At 42.0% G+C, this 21,989-nt stretch overlaps 1 protein-coding gene across 45 annotated transcripts in view; it reads left to right on the top strand.

Annotated features, from left to right (window-relative positions):
- ANK2 (ankyrin 2) overlaps positions 1 to 21,989 on the top strand; it is a 565,434-nt gene that overhangs the window by 352,845 nt on the left and 190,600 nt on the right. For all 45 annotated transcript variants that reach the window (XM_048846718.2, XM_075127588.1, XM_048846724.2 and 42 more), the window contains 2 exons: positions 9,368 to 9,466; positions 11,959 to 12,057. In XM_048846718.2, coding sequence (XP_048702675.2) covers positions 9,368 to 9,466; positions 11,959 to 12,057 — 198 coding nt within the window. The remainder of the gene's footprint in view (positions 1 to 9,367; positions 9,467 to 11,958; positions 12,058 to 21,989) is intronic.

A 21,989-nucleotide genomic window follows, 5' to 3' on the forward strand; every position in this document is an offset into this window, starting at 1 on the left:
AAAATAAAGAATAAATAGTTTTGATTTGGGGGAATTCCTAACTGCTGTTTGATTAAAAGCAAATTTGGAAATGCCATTCATGGAGGAGGTGGTGTCCTCTTATATCCTATAGCCCAACGGGGTTAAAGCACTCACCTGGGATATGTGAGACCTGGATTCATGTCCCCATTTTGCCAGATTGGGAACAGGGATTTGAACTTGGGTGTCTCATAGTGCAGGTGATGGGCCCTTCACACTGGTCTATAGCGTATTCTGGTGTGGTCTCTTTCTTGCTCTTGCTGAAGATGTTCTACTTTGTATATATTCTTAAATATTTTTTGAGCAGGGAATTGAACCTAGCTGTCCTTCTTCTCAGGTGAGTGCCCTAACTGCAAAGCTATAGTTATTCTCACCCTCTCTCTCTGGTCTATGAATATTTAATTTTATAAATTACAGGGGCAACCACCACTGGGTTTGTGAATGGCCCCTAAGTCTCCTTGTGAATCTAGTTCCCAAAAATGGTTTTGGATTAAACTGTTTGGTGAATGTATGTTGAATTATTGAATAATTTCAGTCAACCCAAAACTCTGTTTTTCAGCAAATAAACTATTTGTCTAAAAAGTTTCACCCTGCTTTAGTTACACAGCCACATGAAGAGCCTGAGTCCCTACTTTGAGAATAGCACACAGGAATAGCACACATAGCATTGAGTTAGTGTCCAAAACTCAGTCCCCCTTCAGAGGGTTTTCTTTACTCTTAATTTAAGGTCCACAGATGAAGACCTCAGCCTAAGCTTTCTCCTAAGTTTTACTGTCCTCTGCAGGAACTCTCTGTCCCTGCTCTTTTCTTCTAGCTCCTGCTGGTTCACACACAGGCTCAGAAAACTTCCATAATTCTGAGTTGAAGTTAATATGACTAACTTGATCTGGCCATGATGGTGAGTCAAAAGAAGAACTTTTGTTCTCTGTCCAGCATCCTGGCACAAAATGTTGTCACTTCCTCTCACTGGCAACTTTAAATTGTTACTGTTTTGAATGTTTGTATGGTTCAGTTTATAGATAACTATTGCCCCATATACATTAATAATACATTTTAAAACATTTTTATAAACTCTTTCAACAATGAACTCAATAGGATTCCGAGGCCACCTCAGTCTTAACTGGAGTCACTCTGGATTTACACAGGTGCCTTGCATTTGAGATATATGAATGAATGTTAAAAATACTGAATATCAAAACATTATTTATAGTTGGGACTGTAATTTTACAACATAGCTTTGAATGGCACATCAGCTATCTTGACATAGGACAATTCTATCAAAAGACAAAAACTGTAAAATCTGCAAGCACTTGGGGTGTATCAGTTGCCTGACAGTCTTTAAAAGAGATGATAATTCAAAATGGAATATATAAGAATAATACCTGGTTTTGGCCTGAGCAGTTAGCCAATATTTGAGACCTTACAGGTTGATGCCATTAGAAGAAATGGATGATAGTCTGATATTTCTTTCATGCGATCCTGTTTATTTTCAAAGAATGCACACAAGGTCCTGATTTCCTGAACATAATTGGAATGAAACAGGAGGCAGTTTCTTTGCTCACAGTTCTAAGTCTTTTCCTGGCCAGTATTCAGTCCAAAAAGCTTTTTCTCTCAAGGCCATGTTACCAGTGCTGGTCTTGTTGTCTGCTTGGCCTGCTGCCATCTCTGGCTGCTTGTGACTCTCACAGCCTCACAAAACAGCCTCCTGCCCTTGCTTTGCATTCAGACTCAGAGAAAACCCTTTCATACCATATGGCTCAACTCCTACACCTGCCTTGGCATGCAGGCCAGTGATTTATGTGGTGGCTTGTGTTGTTTCAGCTATTACTAAGCAAAGAGGCATTTAACTGCTTCATCATTTAGCCTGAATTGAAGGGAACTTTCAAACCCACCAGCACAGCCCATAGATCAAACACACACTCACTGAGAGCCACCCACCCTCCAGCATAACAATAGTGGTGATAATGGTAGTGTTGGGTATGAGTGGTAAGTCAGTAGGTTCACATAGCTTCATGAATTCACTGGCTGCAAAAGGATTAGAAGGGAGATGTCTGCACTTTCACAGCTTCATACAATTTCCCCCCCCCCCCTTTTTTTTTTTTAGATTTTTCTCCTTTATTTCTTTGAGGTATTTTTGGGGGAATATCCAGGCGGTTGGGAAGCCATGTGCTCCTGTCTACTCTGTGCCTCTCCTTGAACCTTTCCCTCTAGAGGGAGAACTTCTGCACGCTTTGTGCTGTTCCTAACTCCTCATGGCTTTCTCCATGGGTGGGAATGCATGTGTAGTCTTTTCAGTTTTGACCCAGAATGTAGGAAGACGTGTTTGTGAGCAAGATGGTGTTTATATAGATCGTGGACAGAGACGAAACTCATTAAATTCCATAAGAATTATGCTGTGGCGCTCTTCACGCAGCCACAGCATTGAACGGAGTGCAGCATCTGCATGTGGGATGAGCCACAACAGGGTCTTATTTTCCACTGTGTTTACAACTTCTTCAGAATTGCCCTGGTAGTACACAATCCCATAAGCACATGGCTTCAAGCTTCAGTGCATGGGTCACATTCTCCACTGACTTACACCCCATTGAACCTCACTAACTACAGGAGGGAAGTCAGTGACAAATTGGGCCTGATTCTTCACTTTGTCATTCTGGTTTAACACTATCATAACTCCATAGATTGAAATAGAATTGCAAGAAATAAACAGGAGTAACATACAGTGCTGAATCAGGCATAAGTCTTGCATTCTCTTTTGCCATCCCAGGCTGAAACTTGAATTGCAACAGAGCAGGACGTAGACTTTTAATTTTCACACTTTTTTTTTTTTTCACAAAAGGAGAATTTGTCTGTGGTGGGACCAATATCCAGCCAGCCAAATTCCCGCTGGTTCATAAGTGACCAAACCAAAACAACCATTATCAGTGTCTTTTGAGCACATAAATAATAATACCTTGACTTTCTTTAACAATTTTATTCCAAGGATCTCAAAGTACTGTATAAATTAAATAAGCAAGATTCCCAAACACCTTATGGAATATTATTCTCTATATTTTACAGATGGGGTAACTGAGGTACAGAAAAATTAAGAGACTTGTCACAGGTCACAGAATATCAGTGGTTAGATATTGAAATCCAACAAAAGAACTCCCAGTTGGGTGCTCTGACAACTAGACATTTCTGCCTCTGCTGGAAATCTTACAAAGTTTCTTTCTGTTTGAAAAATTATAAAGCCATTTTCATATGGACTAAGTTCACCAGGTGATTCATCCTGTCCTGTTCTATTGGAACCAACAGAACTGCAGTAGTACTAAAACCCTGTTAATATCATACCCAGCAGAGACAACCAGAATGAACTGCAATATATTAAAAGTTAAATGAGAACATCTTAAATGATCAAAATGTTTTGGTTTTGAAAATAGATTTTAGTTTCATTGTTGTTTGCAGTGTTTTTTTAGCTGTGTTGGTCTGAGACAAGGTGGGTGAGGTAATATTTTTTTTTTTTATTGGCCCAACTTCTCTCTCTCTCTTTCACTGACTTCACTGAGGCTTTTTCCACAAATCCTTTCAGCCTTTGACTGATTCTGACTTTGAGGATTTGTCTACCAAGAGACTTAGTGTGTGGCACATTAGCTTGTTAAGTACTAAGTGGCTACATGGACCCTGCACACTAAACATTCCATAGTTGCTTTTTGAGACAGGAGTATGCCAAAGTGCATTACAGAACTTTTAGTGCACAGTAGCAGGGCCACACAGCAACGTAGTGCTTAGCAAGTAAGTGTGCTGTAGATCTACACCCTGGCTGTCCACACGCTAAGTTTCCATGCAGACAAGCACTGAGTGTCCTGAGACAGCAGTGGGCAGTAATAGGGGCCCGAAAGATCCTGAACATCACCGACAAAGTGCCAAACACCCACTGCTTCCACTAAAGTTAATGGGAGTTGCAAGTGTTCATCATTTTGTAGCATGTCAGGAAGTGAAAGGGGTACGTCTATTGAATTACATTTCTGTTTTCTAATGTCATGAAAGACCTAAAGCAAAATGTGTACTTTCAATCTGAAATGAGCACAAAAAAGTTGTTGTTCCTTACGGTAGAAGTAAATATTTACTTAAACCACATAGGCAAATATTCACAAATGTAAGGATGTTTTCTACACTTCATTCAAACTTTTTTTTTCCACAGAATGTATGTTTTGATTTTGGTGACACCTGTCAGTAAACATCAGAAGAGTGGGACTTTCTAGAGTTACCAAGCAACCCTCTGCCCTTCACAGTTGCTCAGAGACATGATTGTTTCATTAGTAAAGAATGATGCTGAATACAGGTTGTCAAACAGGGAACTTTTTTAAATCCTGTGCACTGCTCTGCCCATGTGGCTAAATTGCTTCCAACCTAACCATCCATTCCCAAGTCCCTAATAATCCCTCCAGGCAACACAAACCCTCTGACTCCAGTCCCACTGACCGTGATACAGCGGTAGTTAAACTACCTGTGCCCCGTCTACACCAGTGCTTCTAGTTTGCTAATGCCATTGGAGTTGTACTGGTACTAGGCCATCGCTGCATGAAGTGCTAGTTCAGAGGAAGCCTAAGTCCGGCTGTGAAGAAAGCTTGTATCAACAATCCTTTCATTTGAAGGGTAAAGCATATTCTACAAGGGACCGATTCTACTCCCATTGACTTTGGTGGGAACCATTTCCAGCCGAAAGCTGAGACTTCAGAGCCAATCTCCTTTTTTTAAAAAGGACGACGTTCGGCTAAGTGTTGGAACAGGGTGGCAATTTCTAAGGCTTTCATAGAAACGCATGGGTTCCTTTGTGGATGTAGGGAAATTACTTAAGTAATCACTGCTGAATAGTACTCTTGCAAACTCAGCAGGAGATAAGGGGTTGAAACCTCTTTCTTATAGATAGAGGGAATTAGAATCTAGGAGAGAAGGGGTTGCTGCAGGAAAACCCTTGTACAGCCAAGTTTGAGGAGAAGGTTTAGGGTTATATTCTTTAATTATTGTGAGAGTTAGCAATGAAGCCAAACCCCAGGAAAGAGGTAATTATGCTGTGTACTTACTTTGTCAGGATTAAGACAGAACTCCTTCTGCTTTCAAATATTGTTTAGCATATGACTAGTTTAAACAAAATCCCACCCACTTTTTTTTTTTTTTGACCAGAAGGCTGCTTGTTCATTCATTCCAAGCCTTTAGCACCTCCAACCAGCTTAGAAACGAGAAGTTTCAGAAAGCGCTGTTGCTCCAGCATGCTGGAATTCAGCTGACAGGAGCAGGGGAGCCACTTTGATTTACAGACCTTCCATCGTAAGAAATAGCAGGGATCAGTCCTGTGGGGAGAAGAATAATTACAACATTGACTCTGGATGGGGCGGAACAAAGCTCAATTTAAAAGTGTACAGTTGTGCAGGTACTACTACAAAAGATGCAGTGCTTTCTTCTGATATTTTAGTTAAAAAGAGAACAGAAACAACTGAGCTATTTACGTTTGTACAGCAGATACTGCATAGTCTTTCTCTAATCTTTTCACTGCCCCTTAATAAAGCATTTTATGTTGCAAACATTTTAAATGAATGTTATGCGAAATCCCATACCTTTCAATGAGATTTCACATAACCTATTCATTGTATTGGGGCTGAAGGACCTAATATAATATGGTTAGGCGTGTATCATAAGGTATACATTAAAATATTTTAACCTAGAGTGGTGTAGCTTTTTGTGTGGTGAAGCTGCTGTCCTTCCACTCTGTAGAGTATTAAAATATAGGATATCTTGTTCCTGGCTATTTGCAGTCACAGGAACGTATGGACATATGTCACAAGCACTCACATCACATTCTTTTTGCCTATGCTACTACTTCACTCTTTTTTCATTGTGTGAGGATTGTAGAGGGTTAGCCATTGTCCGTATACTAAGACCTTTCGTTGTGATAAAACAGTTGTATACAACTGTAAGGGACAAAATCTCAATTTCCATTCCTGCACATAGAGTCCTATTGATTCTGAGTCTGTGGATCATACCCAAGTATAATTATCTGACCTAAAATAATTAGAAGAACACTATACTGTCTACTTACAGAATATGTTTTTTAAAACTTTACATTACTGTAGGTAATAATATGGTCCCATGATACCCAGTAGTGTTAGAAAGAAACTGGTGTATATGTAAAATCAACTTTGTGACAAAAGCTCAAGTCACAGTTTAATAAGAAGGCATAGTACCTGCTGCTGAATGTGAGTTAAGTAAACACATCTATCAAGTCTGCAGATCAATTTAGTGTAGCTTCTTCTGACTTTCAGTGCAGGACAGTATATTTCAATGTGCTAAAAGAATTAATGAAACTTGTACAATGCCAGCAAACATCACAAATGTACAGGGTACATTTCCAAAGCTTAAAATCAGTACAGTGGGCCAGATTCATTCCTGCTGTAACTCCACTGAATATAACCTCAAAATCTGCTCACCATCCTCACCTGAACACAGGATCCAGTGGTGTTACTTCAGAAATGAATCTAGCTCTTTCTGTTTACAGCCACTAGGCCTAGTGCCATTAAGTGTCTCCTCTCAGGAGCTGAGTGCTGTCAAATTCCAGCAGGAATTGCAGACCTGAGCTGTCTGTGATTGATGAACGAATAAAGACCAGAAGGCTGCTTGTTCGTTTATTCCAAGCCTTTAGCACCTCCAACCAGCTTAGAAACAAGAGGTGTGATGAATATTATATAACTCTCAACTGACTGTAGACTGAGTGTCGTTTATGATGCTTGCAATATGGCAAAACAGCAGAGTGCTTGAGGGCAGTGGCAGTATTTATATCTGTCACCTGGCTGATGTACTGTGAAGATCATCATAGGACTGTGAAAAATAGGTTTGCAATTTAAGGGGAAGGTTTGGGGGTGAGATGTGGGGTTTTGGAAGGGTGATGTTTTATGGGGGGCATTTATTTGGGACTTGAGCCACGGGGTGGGTTTATTTGGGAAGATGGGGGTTGGGATGGTGGGGAGATGAATGGGGGACTGTGGCAGGAGGAGGTTTTATGGGGTTTGGTTTTACTTATGGGGTAGGGGGCTATGGTGTGTTTATTTGGGGACAGGGTTGCAGGGAGTTGGCGGGTTTTAAGCAGGAGGTAGGAGGGTTGGGGGTTGGATGGGCACTGTGGGAGAAACGGGTTGGAGCGCTATGGCAGGGGCAGATTGAGTGGGGAGCTGTGGGAGGAAAGGTATCTGGGGAAAAGGGGCGGTATGTGTGTGTATGTGAGTGCAGGTTGCTATGTGGCAATGTGGGTGGCCACAGCTGGCTGTGGCTCTGTTTTGGCTCCATCCTCCTCAGTCGCTTTCCCCATCTGCTCTCCTCCATCAGTCTTGCTTGCTCCCTCCCGCCCTTGCAGGCACCAGCCCCGGCTCTGCTCATTGGCACTGGAGAGGGATGGACTCGCTGCCACACTAGGGCATGAAAGAATGATATGAGTTCAGATAATATGGTAATGGGGGCCAAAGAAGTATCCAAGGTAGTCCTGTTAGCGAATACAGAGTTATCAAAGAGGGGGATATTTGCCTGCTGCAAAATATGGTTTGTAATTATAATTATCTGACCTAAAATAATTAGAAGAACACTATACTGTCTACTTACAGAATATGTTTTTTAAAACTTTACATTACTGTAGGTAATAATATGGTCCCATGATACCGAGTAGTGTTAGAAAGAAACTGGTGTATATGTAAAATCAACTTTGTGACAAAAGCTCAAGTCACAGTTTAATAAGAAGGCATAGTACCTGCTGCTGAATGTGAGTTAAGTAAACACATCTATCAAGTCTGCAGATCAATTTAGTGTAGCTTCTTCTGACTTTCAGTGCAGGACAGTATATTTCAATGTGCTAAAAGAATTAATGAAACTTGTACAATGCCAGCAAACATCACAAATGTACAGGGTACATTTCCAAAGCTTAAAATCAGTACAGTGGGCCAGATTCATTCCTGCTGTAACTCCACTGAATATAACCTCAAAATCTGCTCACCATCCTCACCTGAACACAGGATCCAGTGGTGTTACTTCAGAAATGAATCTAGCTCTTTCTGTTTACAGCCACTAGGCCTAGTGCCATTAAGTGTCTCCTCTCAGGAGCTGAGTGCTGTCAAATTCCAGCAGGAATTGCAGACCTGAGCTGTCTGTGATTGATGAACGAATAAAGACCAGAAGGCTGCTTGTTCGTTTATTCCAAGCCTTTAGCACCTCCAACCAGCTTAGAAACAAGAGGTGTGATGAATATTATATAACTCTCAACTGACTGTAGACTGAGTGTCGTTTATGATGCTTGCAATATGGCAAAACAGCAGAGTGCTTGAGGGCAGTGGCAGTATTTATATCTGTCACCTGGCTGATGTACTGTGAAGATCATCATAGGACTGTGAAAAATAGGTTTGCAATTTAAGGGGAAGGTTTGGGGGTGAGATGTGGGGTTTTGGAAGGGTGATGTTTTATGGGGGGCATTTATTTGGGACTTGAGCCACGGGGTGGGTTTATTTGGGAAGATGGGGGTTGGGATGGTGGGGAGATGAATGGGGGACTGTGGCAGGAGGAGGTTTTATGGGGTTTGGTTTTACTTATGGGGTAGGGGGCTATGGTGTGTTTATTTGGGGACAGGGTTGCAGGGAGTTGGCGGGTTTTAAGCAGGAGGTAGGAGGGTTGGGGGTTGGATGGGCACTGTGGGAGAAACGGGTTGGAGCGCTATGGCAGGGGCAGATTGAGTGGGGAGCTGTGGGAGGAAAGGTATCTGGGGAAAAGGGGCGGTATGTGTGTGTATGTGAGTGCAGGTTGCTATGTGGCAATGTGGGTGGCCACAGCTGGCTGTGGCTCTGTTTTGGCTCCATCCTCCTCAGTCGCTTTCCCCATCTGCTCTCCTCCATCAGTCTTGCTTGCTCCCTCCCGCCCTTGCAGGCACCAGCCCCGGCTCTGCTCATTGGCACTGGAGAGGGATGGACTCGCTGCCACACTAGGGCATGAAAGAATGATATGAGTTCAGATAATATGGTAATGGGGGCCAAAGAAGTATCCAAGGTAGTCCTGTTAGCGAATACAGAGTTATCAAAGAGGGGGATATTTGCCTGCTGCAAAATATGGTTTGTAATTATGTCCTTGTTGCCATAAGAGAAGTGTTGTTACTGGAGGAGCTTTGTCACAGAGTACTTGAGCTCAACTATTGTAGTAAGAAATATTGGGGCTTATGCCGACAAATAACTAGAAGGTGAACCAATATTCTGGACATTAATCTTCATTTTTTACTTGGAGAAAGTGTGCGTGTGTATCTTTACAAATGTGGTGTTTTTGACTGGTATGGCCCTTTTGCTTACAGAATGGACTCAATGCCCTACACCTGGCTGCCAAAGAAGGCCATGTGGGACTGGTACAGGAGTTACTGGAAAGAGGGTCAGCAGTGGATTCAGCTACTAAGGTAATCTGTGCATGTTTGTATAGTTCATTTACAAAGCAAAGAGTTGAAAGAACTAGAAGTTGATGTTTCCCCTTGTTATCCGATGGACAGTGCAAATAGTCAGGAAATTTTCAAAAAATTGCAATATAAGAATATAATATTAAGATAAATACCTCTTTGATAAAGTATAAGGTGTGAATTTCTTCCTAAGCCAAAGGACCAGATCTTCCACTGATGCAAATCAGTTTACCTTCATTGACTTCAACTTACAAGTTTGATACAGAAATTAAAGGGTTGAAATTATGTGGCCTGTGTTATACAGGAGGTCAGGCTAGGTGATCGCAATGGTCTCCTCTGGCCTTAAAATCTGTGAATCTATGAATCAGCTGAGGCTCCTAGACTATAAATGAAGATGAGGACTGAAAAGTATGTGTACGGTGGGAGCCCTTAAAGTTTCACTATCATGAAAAAATTTACCCTTTTTTAGTGGCGTTTCTCATTAGAGAGACCAGGAATATAGCTGACCAACAGTAGACTATTTCAGAATAGTGAAAATGTATAAGAGTAACATCTGCAGGTCCCTATGTATGCTGCAATACAATGGGACCAAGTTCTGCAGCCATAACTTCTATAGTATAATTCATCAATGTTATTCTCAGTAATGACTAATTCTAAGGAAGGGTTTTCAGCTGTGCTTTGTAGATACCTGAGCTGTATGGCCTTCAGCATATGTTGTTGTTGTCTAGGTGGTCTGGAACAGAATCTCTTTTCCCTATCCAGTGCGTGCCACAGAATGGGGAACATTGTAGTCAGCTTCAGCAGTTCATTTTCTCAGTTCTCCGGAGCTGCTCTATTCTCTAAGCATCCCAGCTGACCAGTCTGTACGTCTGATTACACCTGCTCCTTTTCTGCAAGCTGGACTCTAGCCCTTTCTCCCTGACCCCTTTCCTATCTGGTTCTGTAGAACAGTGAAAGGAGCATACACTGTAATCCCATAACTCCCCTGCAAGCACGTCCTAGCGGGGCAAAGAGAAAGTAAACAATGCTGAGCACAATAATCCATTCTGCAGCAATAATGCTGAATTTTGTGGATTCTTGGGAAAATGCCCATTTCTACAACTGTACAATAACAGGGTTGTTATTGTGAGTTGTGGTTGTGAGTCAGATGAATGGGGAAGATCCCTCCTCTCAGAGCTATTGTTTCTGGCTCTTCGCAGACTCAGATGCACATTAATTATGCTCGGTTCATATTTCCATGGTTATCTTTGCAACTATTAGAGCTAGAAATTTAATTTAAGAAAAACCAAAAGCTGAAATTCTGGAGCACTATTCTGTAGCAAAAAGTGAATTCTCTGGCACTGCAAATTATGGAGATATAGTGTAACATGGTTATTCACTTATTTTGGCTGATGAGTTGTGACATATAGGGTAATGTTTCTAGAATCTTTGTTAAAATAAGTCTAGGCCCTCACTCCATGCTGCTTCTCCCCACCCCTGTGGACACCTCATTGATGGAGACCTAAAGATTCCCTCATTTTACCTTTCTTTAATCCACCCCTCTGACCCTGAGCCTTACATTGAACCATGTTTTTTTCTAGCCTAGATGGGACTCTTTTAAGAGTACATTAGCATGTAATTCTTCAGTGAAACGATGTTAGATGTGGGATACTGCCTCCCCCAGGAACACCTTGGCTCACAGTGGGGCTGGGAATGAAATGCAAATCTCCAGCAAGGCTCTACTGCTCTAGCTATTTGTTTGATTAGAGAGAAATGGGTTCTCCAGGAAGCCTCCATTGCACTTTCCCCCTCGTAACAGCAACCCTGCCTTCAGCTGAGAAGGGCTGTCTCCAGTGCCATTAATGCCAGTGGGAGTCCCTTGAGGACAATACGAGGTGCTTCCTCCCTGCTTTGCCTGCTGCCTCCACCATTCTTCTAGCCCTGGTTACAGTCGAGTCATTGTGTTCTTTCCTATGCACACTTTACTAAGTGCCAACAAGTAGAAAACAGAGTAAATTCTCTTCTCATTACTTTCACATTTAGGTTTTTTTTGTCTCTGGTAATCTGGTTCTTTCAGCAAAGTACTCGGTATTCAGACTGTTCTTTCAGCCGTGTACAAGGAGATCTCATTTATTGGGTCATGTAGGATGATTTAGAAGGCTCCTAGATCTCTGCTCTCTTTTGGAGAGCACAGCCACTGAGCTGAAGGAAAAACCTAGCTACTCCAGTTCTTTGTTAAACATGAAATAAACCAACAATTTGTTCCATGCACCAGCCAACTCCTATTCCAGAACTCCACCCAAAAGGTTATAAGACTATATCCAGGGGAGTTAACATGACAAAACCCCTTTGGAATGCCCTTTGGTGGCATATCCCAGCTCTGCCCCATGCAATGTCCACAATGCTGTGTACACTATAAGGTAGAACAGTGGCCTATGAAGTAATGCATGGAAGTAGTATTGTGTTCTGAATATCATAATGATTGTTAATGAAGGATCATTTCTTTTACATAACAGAAAGGGAATACAGCCCTGCACATTGCATCCTTGGCTGGACAGGCTGAAGTTGTCAAAGTTCTGGTTAAGGAAGGAGCCAATATTAATGCACAATCTCAGGTATGGTGATGTTTTCCCTCTATTGTAAGTATAATTTGGTGAAGTTTTGTAAAACAAACTTAAGGCAATAGGCAGGCACAATACATGTTTCCCCTGAACCTAATCCTGACAAATCAACCCAGCCTTGACCTGTGTCATGGATGGTATTCCTTAGTATGTGACTGTGAGTATAAGTACCCAACTGTATAGAAAGAATATATACATATATACGTCTGTTGTTTATGTGATGCATAAATTAGGATTGTTGTTGACTGAGATCACCAAAGAGAATTTTTCCTATGTGTTCTAGCAAACCAGGAGCCTCAAATAATACCACTATGCTAAGATGTTTTAAAATAATGTTTGTCTTAAATTCTGGCCCTGTCAAGCTGCCTGGAATGGTTCACAAGCAAGAGTACCCAGCTCAGGGCAGACGGTGAAGAAGCAGGGCACAAACTCCAAACTGGTTGTGAGTTCTATACTTCGATTTCACCAACCAAGAATCAAGTGTAAACTCCTCAAGCACTATAACAGCCTTAACATGGGCTCACAGACAGTGCCCTGGGGTACTCTGATCTATCTTGCCACCCAGGTTAGCTTGCCTTTGTGATAAATGGTCCCTTACTCCGAAAATCACAACAGTGTTCAAGTTAGTCCCAGTCCCAAAAGACTAGTCACTTACCCCAGATAAATTGCACCTACACTAAAGACAATGCTTTTAGCCAATCCTATAATAAACTAAATAGAGATTTATTAACTAAGAAGAGTAAATGTGTTATGTACAAGGTTAAAGCAGGTAAACATACACACACACGGGTTACAGTCTCAAGTTCCAAAAGGTAATAGAAGCTGCTGTAATATGAAAGCTCTGTATGTCTTCTAGAGCTAAAAAGCAGACTAAGCAGCCAGGCATCCTTTGCTTGTGCTTAGAAATATTTTCCCCTCAGAGTCCAGGTAGAATAAAGAAACCTAGTTCCTTCTTGTCCAGAATTTTTATTCTCTTTCCCCAGAGTTAAAGCTGATGAGATGAGTCCATTTGCATATCTCCTATTCGTGGGTATGGGGTGTGTGTGTGTGTGTGTGTGCGCGCAATCAACAAAGGCTTTTGTCCTCTGGTGTTCCACAGTGGCTTATCTGGTGTCTGTGGGCCTTCTTTTGTTGGGCAGGAGATGACATCTCTTGTGGAAAACTAGTATTTCACACATGGTAATGCTTCTCTCATGATGGTAGGTTTCAGAGCAAACACTTAAATATTACCTTGTAACATAGGATATAGATATTATAAGTGAAATTAATGCCTGGCAACTCACAAGCAGCAACTCACAAGCATGCAGCAAGTCACAAGCATTTCATAAAGTCTGAACACAGTCCTATAACTCTAATATACATTTTAACAATACTAACACACAGGTGAGCCAGCCTGGTTTCCAGCTATGCATTTGTCAGTGTTTTTTGAGGCCTAAGGGCCTTGGCATGAGGTGTCATCCGGTCTGCCAGCATGACAACTCCAATACTTACTTTTCGGACACAAGGACTAAAAGCATTGTTTTTCATTGTTAACTATTGGTTAAAAAAGTTTGTAGATGGATTAGTTTCCATTATGATAGGTCTCGGTATTCATTCTTCACATAGAAGGCATTAAATCAAAGATTTGGCATGCACATTTGATCTGGGAAAATGCACCTTATTTTGTAATGCAATCCAACTGTAATAAAAAGATCTATTAATCTCTGGCATGAAGATTGACTACTCTTCCAAAATGTACCAAAGATCATAATGATGTCCTTACAGAATCTGACCAATGGTGAAATGCTTGAAGGTAAACTTCTCTCCACATTTGTGCAAGGCTGTAGTAGCAATGGCTGTCTCGTTACTGCTATTTCAGACTTATAAACAACATGTGTTAGGTTCTCAGTAGAAAAGAACAGACTGCAAGCCATATAGATGGTTTGTTTTCAGAGCTAATCACCTCCACCCCCACAAACAGATTCACCTAGTGGTTATCGTTATATTTTTTTGTAGCAATTTGCAAAGTTATCACAAAACAGTATTTCAAATACTGCAATTGTTTGGAATCCTAAACAGAGGGAAATAATGAATATCTCAGACAGCATTGTTGGTAAATGTTACTCTTTAACGAAGACCATTGTACATAAACATGTATAATTGAAGTGGTGGGGTGGGTGGGTTGGAAATTGATATTCTATATGTTAAAGAATATGGCATCCTTATGCATAAGATCATTATGCAGTGTATAGTGAGCCAGTGGCATTCTCTGAAGTAGGTCATCAAGCTAAATACTACTGCTGAATTTAAAATATGGCTGGTAATGTTTGCACAGTAGCTTTACAAGCGAAGACCATGAGAAAAATGAGTCATACTTCAGAGGGTTAAATTAAAGCCATGTTAAATTCCGCCTCGCTCTTAGTGAACATGGGCTAGATCAGGGGTCCGCAACGCGGCCATTGCGCCCGCGGGAACAGTTGTGTGCGCCCACAGGACACTGCGCCGCCGAAAGGCCGCTGTCAAGCATGACCGCCATGAGAAGCATTGCCATTTGTCTGCAGTATTTTGGCGGTGGCACTTCTTGCCACTGCTGCTTCTCAACAGCATTTCAGAGGCGTGGTGTCTGGCACCCGCCACAGTCTTCTAGGAATAGGAATATGCTCTTCCCACAGAAAGGTTGGGGACCACTGGACTAAATAATGGCCCTCACCTCCATTCCTTTTGTGCTGCACAAGGTGAGGGGGATGGGGACAAAGAAGACAGAGAGCTGCCTTAACAAAGCAGCTGGGGATTACCAGGTGAGTACCCCAGGAAGTGTAAAGCTGGCACAGTTGCCTTTATGCTACATGCTTCCCCTCACTCCAGCACAGGATATGTTTGTGGGCAGGGAGGTGCATAGGTAGAGTCAGAGGTGTCAGTGGATGTGGCCATGTAAATGTTATAGCTAGCGTTAATTAGAGAAGCTCTAAACTATCCCAGGGTCCAACCAGTCCTTGATCGGCTCCAGGATCTTCCCCTGACTGCCCGAGTCGCACACTGAACACAGCTTAATCAGACCTGGAGATCTGGCATTTCATTGTGTGTAATATCCTGTCTGTTGCAGGAGATTGTAAGCATGCAATGACCAGTGATGCAAGCAGAAGGCAGTAGACTAACCGATGTATTTATAAAATGAATAGCTCTGTCCCTACCTTCACAACACTCGCAAAAAGATTAGGTATTTGTTTCTGTTGTTTTCTTCCTAAAAGCTTCTTTGCTAAGGAGCTCTAAGGACAACTGATTATCAGCTACACCCCATACTTCAATTTCATGTAATTGAATGCTGAGGAATGCTATAATGTTTCTCTAATTCAAGAAATGAACAAGTTGCTTTCACAGAATCGTAATTGGATAATTATTACACACTTTCATAAACTTTCATAAACTGTTGGTTCTAAAATTAGGATTTCAGCAATGCTAGGAGAGATCAGGTTGGAAATATAATTGTTTTAAAAATCAGGAACACTTTTTAATATGAAAAAAAAAATGTTTTCTGCCAAATCAGGTAAACATTTTCACAGTGAGCTTATAACAGCCATTGCAGTTTTATGTTCCATATTATTGTTAGCACATGAATGTATCCAATCATGCCAACAAGCATTTGCTCCTTGAATTCTTATTCAAATGGAATTGACTCAGAGGATTAGGACAGGCAATCTGACATGCTTTCATCTCCTGCCCACTGAAACCCTTATGTATACGACAGTAGTTTCAACATTCATAATAATGGTGAGAGGGACTGTTTTACCAAGATATCTGCTGGAAAATCTGTCCAACAAGACATTTACCACTGAAGTCATTTTCAACTTTGTGGAGGATAGCTCTTAGAGTAAAAGTGAGAGCAGCACCAAAGGGATAATGCAACCTGAGACCAGACAAAACTAAGAAAGAGGAAAAGGTAATAAGCGGAGGAGGAATTCACAAACTAGTGATCATAAATAAGGTTACATTTTAGACACAGGTATTTTTATGGTCACAGGTAAAATTCATGAACAGGTCATGGGCCATAAGCAAAAAATCACGGCCCATGACCTGTCCATGACTTGTACGATTTACCCGTGACTAAAACTTGGGCCGGGGCCCTCGGTGCTCTGAGGGGGGTGGTCTGGGGGCACCACGGGTGCTAGGGGGGCTGGGCCAGTACCCCGGCTGGTGCAGAGGGGGTGGGTTGATAGGGCTGGTAGACTCCCTACCTGGCTTCGCGTGGGTCTGCAGCTCCTTGGGGGACGGAAGGCCAAGGGGGCTATGCGCGCTGCCTCCACTGAGCTCTAGTTCTGCAGCTCCTATTGGCCAGGAACCAGAGCCAATGGGAGCTGCAGGGATGGTGCCTGCAAGCAGGGACTGCACCCAGAGCCCCCTGGCTCCTCCACCTACATCAGGAGTTGCAGGGTCATGCCAGCTGCTTCTGGTAAGCCCGCCCTCTCCCTCCAGGTAAGCACCGCCATACACCCCAACCCCCTGCCCCAGCCTTGAGCCTACTCCCATACCCAAACCGCTGCTAGCCCAGGGACTGCCCGATTGTTCAGGCAGCCCCTCACCCAGCCGCACCGGCTACTGCAAAAGTCATGGAGATCATGTAAAGTCACGGAATCCGTGACCTGTGACAGACACACAGCCTTAATCATGAACTAATTTGGAGGCTAGTTATCATGAACCAATCAAATCTTCATAGAAAGAAAGTTAATGGCACTAAAAGATTAAGGGCCAAACCTTTCTCTTCTCTGTAGGTTCTTATATTACACTGATCACTGCATTATTTGAGTGCCTTCCAGAGTCAATATTTGGCACTGGTGAGGCCTGAGAGGGAGTACTGTGTTGAGTTTTGGGCACCACACTTTAAAAAAGATAGGGACAAACTGGAGAGGGTCCAGAGGAGAGAAACAAAAATTAGAGATTTGGACGTATGAGACAACATGACCTATGAGAACAGGATGAAAGTATTGGGCATGTTTAGTCAAGAGAAGAGAAGAAGGACCCTATAAGTCTTTAAATATGTAATAGGTTGTTACAAAGAGGATAGTGAGCAGTTGTTGACCTATGGCTACCAAGAGTACAACAAGAAGTAATAAGCTTATTTTGCAGCAAGGGAGATTTAGTTGAAATATTAGGGAAAACTTTGTTAACTATTGGGATAGTTACCAAGGGAGATTGTGGAATCCCCATCATTGAATGTTTTTAAGAACAGGATGTCCAAGTTGTATTTAATGCTGCTGAGAATGGGGAGATGGAATAGATGATATCTTGAGGTCCCTTCCAGTTCTACTTTTCTGTGGTTCTGTGAAAGCATGAATAACTCAGGCCAGGTCATTGTTGGCCAAGATGAAATGGTGTCTCCTAGCCAACCAGAGATGATAGAAAATATTACTCATTGATGCTGCTTTCTGAGAGGTCAGCATCAGCAAGGAATCCAAGAGTATTCCTAAACTATGAACTAAATCAACCAATTCTGGGTGTACACCTTCAACCAAAGGAGATTACACCATGACGGCAAGCTCTGCCCATTAGCATCACCTCTTTCTTCCTCAGGTCCAGTTTCAGCCACCTGTTTCTTATGCATGAGCATATCTCATCCAAGCACAGGGCCATCTTGGTGGTGGTCATATGTGGTGAAGGATGGGTACAGCTGCTTATCTGCTTGTTGCTGGCACTTGAAGCCATGTCATCCCACCAGTTCACCTAGTGTCTTCATGGAGATGTTGAAAAGGACTGGAGAGAAGCACGAGTAAGGGATCTAGTGAAAGAGTTTCCCATCACTATTTATTGGGTGGATCCCCTCCAAGAAGAACTCAAACCATTTTAGTGCATCACCCTCTATCCCTGCCATCTCTCCTTACATTAACAGACATCCACTTGGTTTGAATTAGAGGTTGACTGTCTCAGATGTGCACATCATTTCCTTGATTATCTACAAATAGACGAGACAAAATACTGAGAATTACACAATAGGAAAGTAAGAAGTAAGAAAGAAATGGGGTAGATGACGTAATAGATTTTTCCCATTGCTAGCAAATTCTTATTATATCTGTGTGTATATACCTCAAGCAGTTAGTGTAAAATAGACTTAAGGATCACCTGGAAAGTGGGTAAAAGGGATGGATGGTCTTTTGGTTAAGCATTGAACTAGGACTCAAAAGCTTCGGGTTCTCTTCCTAGGTTTGCCATAGACTTCCTGTGAGACCTTGGGCAAATCACTTAATTGCCCTGTGCTTCAGTTCCCCGTTAATAAAATTGCTGTGAGGTTCTCAGAAGCATACCTACACATAAATAAAACAGAAGAAGCTAAACATTTAATGAAAGACCTAAATCTCTGGCTAAAAGTGTAGGTTTTGTGGAAAAAAATAAGATTCTTATCTAGAGAATGGAAAAGAAGGTGATTGGAGAGAATAGTACCAAGAGTATACTGAATGATTTGTATCTAAACTTCCCAATAGGAAATACAGACAGAAAAAGGAAGGGGCTAAAAGGACAATGGAACAATTATCTCTAGAAAAGTGTTTTTAATAGACGTATTCAGAAAAAGACAAATCAAGAAATAAACAGGATGAATACAGTGAGTAAAGAGAGCCAGGTTATGAGGCCTCTGTAGTGGCTGAAATTCTGGGGCTCTGGTTCTTAGACTTACCCTGTACTTCATTTTTAAAAATAGGCGCCACATTAGTAACATCTAAGTCTTACTAAGTTGCTGTTATTGAGGAGGGTGTGTAATTCATCCTTAGCATCTCTGCTATTTCACACTTTGTCTTTCAAACCTCTGGTGAATATGATCCAGTGGTAGTGACTTCTTGCCATTGAGTTTCTCAAGTTGCTCCATAACTTCCTCTTTAGAGACATCAGTGTCTGACAAGGTCACACTCCTATACCATAAAAATTGCCTTAGCGATGGAAATTTCCCACTGGTTTCTATATAGACTGATAGAGAAAGAGAGGAACTTTTCAATTCTCTTTTGTCCTTTTTTTCTTTTGGTTTATAGAGTGGCTGCCATCAAAAATGTTTACACTTGCCAAAATTGGTATCTGAAATACTGTAGTTATTTCCTTAAACTTAGAATAAGGCAATAACGAGAGTATCTCAGGAAAATGCGGATTTTTGTTTAAATAGTGACCACAAAAGGCACGCACACAATCTATTGTCCCCCTATCTGGTAGTGACTGAGTCTGTGATTCTAAAGTTTTTGTTCTGTTTTGCCCTTCAGCCTTACAGGACCCATTTTTTTCCCCATGAATTTTTATGCAGAACTTCCAAATTTTAAAATCTGCTACTTTAAAGTTAATAACCATGGCTGTTAATTTTAGAGAAGTGCTCCTCTATTCTGATAAGCCTAATTGTGAAGTAATTATTAATGGAATGCTTATACTCTGACCCATGCATAGTACTTGAGGAGTAATAGATACTGTCCTATAAATACTAAAATGAGTGGCTCTAAAATGCAATCGTTTAGGATATAAAAATTACTAATCCAAACTATGTCCAATTTGTGCCATCCTGTCAATATAGTGTGCAATGGAGTGATAAATTTGCTCTTAATCATACAAATGTACTTTTCCCCCCGGCTTCCTCCCTTGATTTGTAACCATATTCCCCCCGCAGTCAGGATGAAGTCATCCTGCTGACGTTCACATGTGTCAGACCTACTCTCTCCTTGATATGCTATGGGATGGTGTGATCTTTAGTAATGCACATTCCTTTCTCTTGGTGAGCTCAGTGACACTTGCCTACAGCTCTTCTTGTAAGCATAAAGATAGACAATGGTTCATCACTTAATAGCACAGACGTTACTTAGTAACCATCCTTCCAACTTCCCGTCAGTTCATGAGGTAACTGCACAGGGAGGGAAATGAATGACTTCTGATCCAGAGTCTAGTCAATCCAGTAGAAAGATTTCCATTGACTTGGATCAGGTCCTTTGATTGCATTCTAAAACTTAACAATATACTTTGACTTTGCATTGATTCTCAGACTGGTGTTGGAGGCAGTGGTTGCTTCATGGTTATAACAAGGTACATTTTCCTGTTTTATTGTCATGAATAATTTGTATCCAGTGCCAGTAAAGAATGAAACTCTGAGATCAGATAATGTAACTGAATTCATTTGAATTAAAAAGAGAGGTTGCATAAGGTAGGGGATGGAAGAGTTTATACCAGAAAATTGTATATAGCAATACAATAATTGCAGACATAGACAAGTGCACTTTTCATTCGCCAGCACACAAGTGCCAGTTTGAAGAGCTGCAAAGCCAATCTCTAGTTCAAGGTTTATCAAACTGAATTTCCTCCTAAATTTAGAAAAAGTGCCCTGGGTTATGGCTGAATCAGGAGCATTCTTGATTCAGAGCCATGTAAACAGCATGGGCCATCCATTGCACAGAATCGTCGATACTGCCCACCAATTTGCTTCTTCCACAGCTGGAGCACTTCCTCACTCTGCTTCCTCATCTTCAGTTGTTCTTGTGCTTTGGGCATTGCTGAACACAGTAATTGTTTGTCTCTCTCCTTCTATCAGCGAGTGTCTGATTTTCAGACCTATGAGTAGGGCCCTTCCAATATCACTTTCCATTTTGATCAATTTCATGGCCAGAGGATTTTAAAATTAATCAATTTCACGTTTTCAGATGTTTGCATCTGAAATTTCAGTGTTGCTACCTTGGGGGTCCTAACCCAAAAGGTGCCTGGAGGTGGGTCTGATCACTCCCTCTCCTCCCCCAGAGTAGCCGTGCAGGGGATGGACAAGTCCTGTCTCTTCCCAGCCCAGCAGTGACTTGCAGCTAGGAGTCCCCTGGCTGGTGCCTCCTGGCAGCAGGGGGAGATTGGACCCACCTCCACAAGCTACCTCCAACTACATGAACCTCCAGGGCTGCTGCCCAGCATCAGAGCTTCCTGCAGCAGGGGGATGCACTTGGAGATGGGTCTGATCTCTCCCCAAGAGAGGCTGTGCAGGGGATGGACAAGTCCTGTTCCTGCCGAGATATGCAGCTAGGAGTTCCCCCAGGTAGGGCGCTCCCAGCAGCACAGCAAGATCAGTTTTCATAGGGAAGGGCCTATTTCATGGACCGTGACACATTTTTCACAGCCATGAAATTGGTAGGGCCCTACCTATGAGAAGTGTTAGCACCATTTCTTGGTCTTTGTTCAGGTGGCACAGAAGATAACCCATGAAAAGTGCCAGTTGTCTGAGTCAGTTGTGCTTCTAATTGGTAAGCTATTGTAAGCCTCCCACTACCTTCCCGTAGGTCATGTCATGTCACGTGACCTCAGAGGGTCAGAGATAGCGGATACGCATCCACTTCTGCCTGTCCTGAGTTAGTCCTCACCCTCCTCCATATACACCCTGCTCCGAAGAAGAGGCCTCCTCAGGGGCAGGTCCTGGATGCCAGTGCACTGGGGAACTGGCTTTAAATTTCTACATCTGAAACTCTGATGGAAACATTTTTTTAAAATATGAACTGCCAGGCAAAGGGCTTTTATTGGGGATAATGTTGTGCATTTGGAAAGTATATTTTAGTCATGCGGAAAAGAGCAGCTGATTCTAAAATGGCTACAGTTCTTGGCACGTATTGTTCCCCACATGGGCTGAGTTAGAGAGGTTTGAATTTTAGGTGTCCAGTCTTTTAAACTTCAAGGAACAAACTTTCAGCAGATATTACTTGTATATATGCAAATTTCTGATTGTCACCTTTGTAATAGTACCAATTTGAACTAATGGGCATTTCTTCTACATGTGACAAAAAGGCAGATGGACCTATCCAACAATGGACTCTTTTCTTGACAAAACAGTGCCCTCTAGGCTGACAGAGGGACTACCCCAAGCTCTGTTCTGCCGAATGGAGTCACAAATATGTAAAGGGAAACGTATCTCTCCTTTCTTCATTTGTGGATGATTTCTGGCTCCAGTGTGATACAAAGTATGCTTG

The sequence above is a fragment of the Caretta caretta genome, chromosome 4, assembly GCF_965140235.1.
Source record: "Caretta caretta isolate rCarCar2 chromosome 4, rCarCar1.hap1, whole genome shotgun sequence".
Lineage (NCBI taxonomy): Eukaryota > Metazoa > Chordata > Testudines > Cheloniidae > Caretta > Caretta caretta.